Source organism: Coenobita brevimanus, chromosome 15 (assembly GCF_032717465.1).
Source record: "Coenobita brevimanus isolate Jiangsu-jjx chromosome 15, ASM3271746v2, whole genome shotgun sequence".
Classification (NCBI taxonomy): Eukaryota; Metazoa; Arthropoda; class Malacostraca; order Decapoda; family Coenobitidae; genus Coenobita; species Coenobita brevimanus.
This window is the reverse complement of record NC_136968.1, coordinates 34,839,224-34,845,725: the sequence shown is the minus strand read 5'-3', so window position 1 is coordinate 34,845,725 and position 6,502 is coordinate 34,839,224. Positions and strand designations below refer to the sequence as shown.

Below are 6,502 nucleotides of genomic sequence, written 5' to 3'. Positions count from 1 at the left end.
GTTTTTAATTCAATTTTGACTTTATACTAAAAAAAAAAAAAAGGATTTGAAATTATTTCCACATGTCCTTTAACCATGGCGTATTTCCAAAGCATATGTTGTTATAGTCCCAGGTTCATGTGGATGTCAACCCGGTGGACTGCAGGTGGAAGTTGCCGTTCTCTTGCAGTCCACTGTCCTCCAGTCAGGGGAGAGGGAGGGAAATGAGGGTGTATAACTACAGTGAATCTGTCTGGTTTCATCTGTGGCACCGCTTGAAGGCTTCCCACTCTGGCATCCATCTAAGGCTGAATAAGGACAGATAAACTGGAATGGAAGGGACTTTTCATTAAATCCACCATTTTACTGTTTTAATTCTTCCACAGGGGCATGACGGAGGGTGAGGGTGAGGAACAGGAGACCCTAATCCGCGCTGATGACCTGGAGACGCTGGGGGTGGACACGGTGGCCGGGGCGGGGCGGGGGGAGGCTGGGGTTGGGGTGGGTGGTGTGGGGGTGGGGGTGTGTGTGTCGTCTCTCCTCCACCCCCCAGCACCACCCACATGGCACCTTCCACTACACTGCCTGGCGCTGGTTATCGTCACGGCAACGCTTGTCATCCTCATGCCAGTATATCTAGAGGTAATGCTGGTGAGAACGTTATCATTGTACTTATTTACCCTTGACACATGCATCGCCATCTATATTTGCTCCATCCAAGTGATTAAAATAGACAGTTGAAGCACATTTTATGCTTTATGGTGATGATTAAACAAGGGATGCATGCAGTTTTTAGTTTGTTGCATGAGTGAATGACTTCTAGTGGTGTATGTAAATATGGTGTTAAAGGGTAAAAACACATGAAGTTTTGCATGTGAGGTGGAGACAAGGTTTTGAAGGTTTGGATGATGGTGTGGTCCACATCAATCGCCCTCCAGTGTGATATTTGTACTATTTTCTTTATTTCTTTATCTGTTTATTTATTTATTTATTTATTTTTGTCATTATATCACCCCGCCTCGTTGATGGGAAATAGGGTTGGTATTGTGTATTTATTTATTTATTTATTTTTTGACAGCTGCTCAAAATTTTTGCTTAACCCTTTAACCGCGGGTATTGTTTTGGCCTGACTGTCCTCTCCCGTGGGGGTTTCAGCCAAATGTAAACAAACCTTTAAACCTTAATAACTCTGCACAGAATAAAGCTAGAGAAAAAAATAAGGTACCATTAGAAAGTACTAACCTTCAGCTTTCCATTGATGTAGGTTTCATGACTTTGTTGACTTTCACAGGACGGGCAGTGCCGTTAGAAGTGAGGGGTGTAAAATCACTATTTTTCGCTCACACACCATTACCTTCGCTCATACACCATTACCAAATGCCAACCTCATTCTGATGATAATACTATAAACATATATGAACACTGCACATACGATAAACACCCACTCTGTGTTCACTGAGGCAGGTAAAAGGCACTGTAATTACCCACACTTCACTGCCACATCAGCGGTGTTGTAATCACTATTTTTCGCTCACACACCATTACCAAATGCCAACCTCATTCTGATAATAATACTATAAACATATATGAACACTGCACATACGATAAATACCCACTCTGTGTTCACTAAGGCAGGTAAAAGGCACTGTAATTGCCTGCACTTCACTATCACATCAGCAGTGTTGTCACTCACACAGCTGGACAGATACTGATGCGTGTTTGGTCCGGGGTGAGGTGGGGGGGCCCAGGGGGTGGGAGGTGGGGCCCCAGGGGGGGGAAGAGGGAGGTGTGGGTCGGCTGGAGTGAAAGAACTTAATAGCTACTCTCCCTTGAAACAATTGGCGCACGGAAAAAACGCGGGGTATTCAAAATATTCACAAACATTCGAGAATGACACCCGCGGTTTGGTCCAGTTTTTGCAACGTCATTCTGGAATGACACCCGCAGTTAAAGGGTTAAAACACACCACTCATATCATTTGCACTTCTTACATTATTGTTGTGTTGCTGGTGTTAAATGTCCCCTCCCCTAATACTGAGTGCTTCTTTCCTGCATTTCAGGTGATAAATGTAGCAGGTGACGCCTACTCCGCCCTCCTCTTCACATCATTCTTCTCGTCCCTGCCAACCATCCTCTACATCCAGATCCGCTACAGCTACTTCTGCCAGCTGACCCGCCTAGGTCCGCCCTCCCCCTGCCGCATCATCAAAATCGGGGCGCTGCACGGACTCTCCCTCCTGATGATTGTGTACGCGCTGGATAGGAAGAGGATTGTGTGTCATGCCCAGGAGCCGCTCATGGGACTGGTTGTGATGTACATGATTATTATATACTTCTTCTACAAGGGACCAGGTGCGTGGATGATCATTGTGTTCTCTGCTTACTTTTACCTGTCCATTTCTTTGCTGTTGGTTTATTGAATGATGAAAATTTAGGGTAGAGTTAAGGTGAACAGAGTATAGTAGGAGTGGTGGTAGACTGATTAAGGTTGTGCTGACTGGTAGCTGTTGTGGTATTCCTTTTTTTTTGTTTTTTTTCCAGTACTCACCATTTTCACTCCACTTTCCATAACCCCTGTTTTGATATTCTGATCTGGTCTATACACATGATGATGATGATGATGATGACGGTGGTGGTGGTGATGGTGATGAATGTGTAAAATGTACAGCTATATCAATAAATCCATCCATCCTCTTCCATAGAACTCAGCTCACCCAAAATGTTTTCACTGTGTGGGATCCTGAGTGGCCTGTTCCTGGCGGTGGACTTCCAGCTGAATGACAAGTACCGGTGCCATGGTTCTGCTGTGGGGGGCCATGCAGAGGATGGCGGTAACTGGAGCCTGGAAACACACTCACTTTGGACCATTGTATACGCCACGGCACTCTTCCTGTTTACACTGTCGTGGCTCCTGTTGGAACGGGAGGTGCTGACCAAGAAGGTGGGGAGCTGTTGTTTTGTTTAGTGTTATGTTGGCACTGGTGAGGGACGTCTTCATGTGGTGGCACCAATATAGCCAAGCAGGTCCATTGCCTGGCTGTGTATGTGTCTCTAAGCTACTTTCCTATCCCCCATAAGGAGGATGGTGGACTGTCAAAGGAGGGCAGCCTCACCCTGCAGTCTGCCATGTTCATATTTCAAGTGAACTTTTTTTTTTTTTATGTAAGGAAGAAGGAGCCAAAGGCCAGAAGCCAGTGAGATTGTTTCCTTCAAGAAAAAAATAAAAAAATAACAGAGCCAAATTCAAACTGCTACCACTAGTGTTCTGTTCTTCTGTTACACTAAGGTTGCAGTGTTCCGTTCGTCATGCTTCATATACTGTGTTCACCACCACATAATTAGGCATGAGACTCCCATCTTTCCATCTAGATTGCTGTATTGTGGCAGTAGATTAACACTGGAATGTGGTGATAGTCATGGAGTGCCGTGGAAAAGATGCACAGCGATAGTGTTGTGTTATGCTGACACTGATTTACTGTTAATAGGTTGCAAAAAGCTGAAAAACTACTACCAAGTTAAAATCAAGGAACTACAGTATACTATTCCCTCATTCCCATCTTTAAGCTTTTCAACATTGCAGTGCTGGAGAGAGACAGCTTCATATGGTGGCACTGATATAACTGAGCTGCTCCAATGCCTGGTTGTACATTTTTTTTTTATTTTTTTTTTATGCAAGGAAGAAGGAACCAAAGGCCAGGAGCTCACAAACCGTTCCTTCCAAGAAAAAAACAAAAACAATACAAAAGAGAGCCAAATTCAAGATCCATTCATTTCGAGATGCCTGGACACACTGCGTTTGAAAGACTGGAGATCATAGGAAGTAGGAAATACAGACAGAGGGAGACAGTTCCCTCAACTCCCTCCCTGGCATGTGAATGATGGACCACAGGAACAGGGAAGTTTCAATCTGCAGTCCACTGGGTTCACAGTCAGAGGAGCCGAGGGTTACAGCTGTTACTACATCAGTATTTTTATTTTCCAGCCTCTCAGTATTCCAAAATTCAATTATTGTAGCCTCCTTATATTCCAGTCTTCCATTCTCCCAGCTTGTGTGTGGGAATATGATGATGATATGATGGTGATGATGATTGAAGATGATATGGTGATGATGATGATGATTGGTGATGGTGATGATGATGATGATGATGATTATTGTTGATGGTGATGGTGATGATTATAATGTTGATGTTGAAGATGATTTTTTTCCTTGTTCCATTCATCCTTAATAATTCCTGTTTTCTATTCCAGCACGTCAGTGGGGGGGAACGACTTATCCCCACAGTGTCGGGTCGAGGTGGGGCGGGGGAGGGCCGAGTGGAGGACAGAGAGGCCCTAGTGGAGCAGGGTGGAGGAGGGGGTGGTGGCTTAGTGGGTGGGGCTCCGGGCGGGGGTGTGGTTGCTGTGGGTGAGAAGTGGGGGGTGTACCTCGTTTGGTTCACCTTGGCATCGTTTGTCACAGTCGTACTCTTCCTGTGGACTGACTTCTTCACTGCACTTGGGAAGGTAGGCAGGATAAATATAGTGGATTTGTGTTTGTAGATGTAGTGGATTTGTGTGTATAGATGTAGTGGATCTGTGTTTACCTAATGGAACTGTGCCAACCCTACAACTTAAATACAGTACAGTATGTGGTAATTGCTTGAATTTCAATGAAAAATGTATGAGATCAGAATCCATCTCCTTGGCTACTCTAGTCACTGTGTTTTCACTGGATGAAACTGGTCCACTCCCACAACCTGAATACTCACGTACATTCTCCTCTCAGTCTTCATTATCTCCAAAAGGCCACACAGTAATAAGTATTGTGTATCCCCATTATGAAGAAAGGCAATAATAATAATAATAGTAATAGTAATACTGTAATAATAATAATTACAGCAACAACAACAATAATAATCTTCCCCCAGGCAGGGTCTCCACACAACTTCCTGCGGCTAACATCCCGAGGTTGGCAGTGTCACTTCCACTACGATGGTGCGTGTGGCCCCACCCCCTTCTACGGGTGGCCCATTGTGGCCTTCTACACGGCCTTCCTGTGGCTGTTGGGCCGGGTCATGGCACTGGCACGGTCCATGGTGTTTACCTTGGCCACCACATCGCTAGCGTTGCCCCTACAGGCCATCTGGTGGTCCCTTTTTGAAATTGGAGGCAGCACCGGCATGCACTGGAGTCCACAGGTTGGTGAGAGCAGTCGCTTGGTCTCATATTCTTGTCAGTTGAAAAAGCTCCCTAATACCATTTCCTAAGTGATTTAGCTTTATTGTCTGTTACACCTTACTGTTCTGTTCTGTATTACATAAATCCTTCCAGCGTTGCCATACTCTTCATAAGTGATGTACAAAAGGATATTAACCTGCAAAATCCCAAAATAAATCACCATGGAAGAGACCTTTTTCAGCCACTGAGGTACATAAGCAGCAAAAGGATAAAATTTTGGGCCAAGTTAAGGTGAAGAAACTATAGAGAAGGAGTTACCAGTAATAATGCAGTAAGTCTTAAGTTGAACAAATCGTGTAGTGAAAGCAAGAATAACATCTAAGAGGCATTGCTGGACAGTAGGGTTTAACCTCGTATACCAGATATCCAGGGGTAGTGTCGGCATGCATTGGGTTTGACAGGTTGGTGTGTTGTGGTGGTATTATTGTGAGTGGTGTTATGCATTGGGGTTGACAGGTTGGTGTGTTGCGGTATTATTAGTGGTGTTATGCATTGGGGTTGACAGGTTGGTGTGTTGCGGTATTATTAGTGGTGTTATGCATTGGGGTCGACAGGTTGGTGTGTTGTGGTGGTGTTATTATGAGAGGTGTTATAGGTGACAAGGAAGGCTCTTTAGTACCTACCTGCGTATCCACCAAACCTAAGTATGTGACGTAATTAGCACAATGTAATTTACCCAGTTAATTTAATTTGACCTTCTTACCTACCTACCTGCCTAACCTAATGTGATCTACCTACATACCTGCCTTCGTACCTTCCTGCTGACATACCTACCTAACTACACACATACATACAAGTCTGTCTACCAACCAACCAACCAACCAAACTATCCTTACCTTTTTACCTGCCTACCTAATCCCACCCAATCCCACAGGTAACCGGGGAGCTAATCTTCAGTCTCCTGGGGTTGCCTGTTATGGTGGCGTGTCTGGGATTCTGGATACACGTCGACCGCCGGGCCACGCACCGCACCGACAACCTCCTGCTCACATGAACCGCACTGGGGAGACACAGGAGCGGACCCATTGATGTGGAATTGATGCAGGATTGATTGTCCGATGGTTACAGTGATATTAATGGCTAGTCCGGTAAGTGAAGGAGTTTTATCTGTGAAAGAAATAATAAATGAAGAAATTGAGAACTGTAGTTGATGAGTAGATGCCGAATTGATGCAAGATTGAGTTGTCCAATAGTTATGGTCATATTAATGGCTATTCTGGTAGGTGAAGATATTTTAGCCATGAAGAAAGTAGTAATAGATGAGGAAATTGAGTACCATAGTTGATGAGTTGATGCCAAATTGATG

At 44.6% G+C, this 6,502-nt stretch overlaps 1 protein-coding gene across 1 annotated transcript; it reads left to right on the top strand.

Annotated features, from left to right (window-relative positions):
- The first annotated feature begins 369 nt into the window (after positions 1-369).
- On the top strand, positions 370-6,190 carry LOC145390640 (uncharacterized). Its single transcript, XM_080265431.1, has 6 exons — positions 370-621; positions 2,040-2,331; positions 2,682-2,920; positions 4,228-4,482; positions 4,887-5,156; positions 6,071-6,190. Exons 1-6 carry the CDS (start codon positions 370-372, stop codon positions 6,188-6,190), a joined length of 1,428 nt encoding a protein of 475 aa, XP_080121557.1.
- The last annotated feature ends 312 nt before the right edge of the window (positions 6,191-6,502 follow it).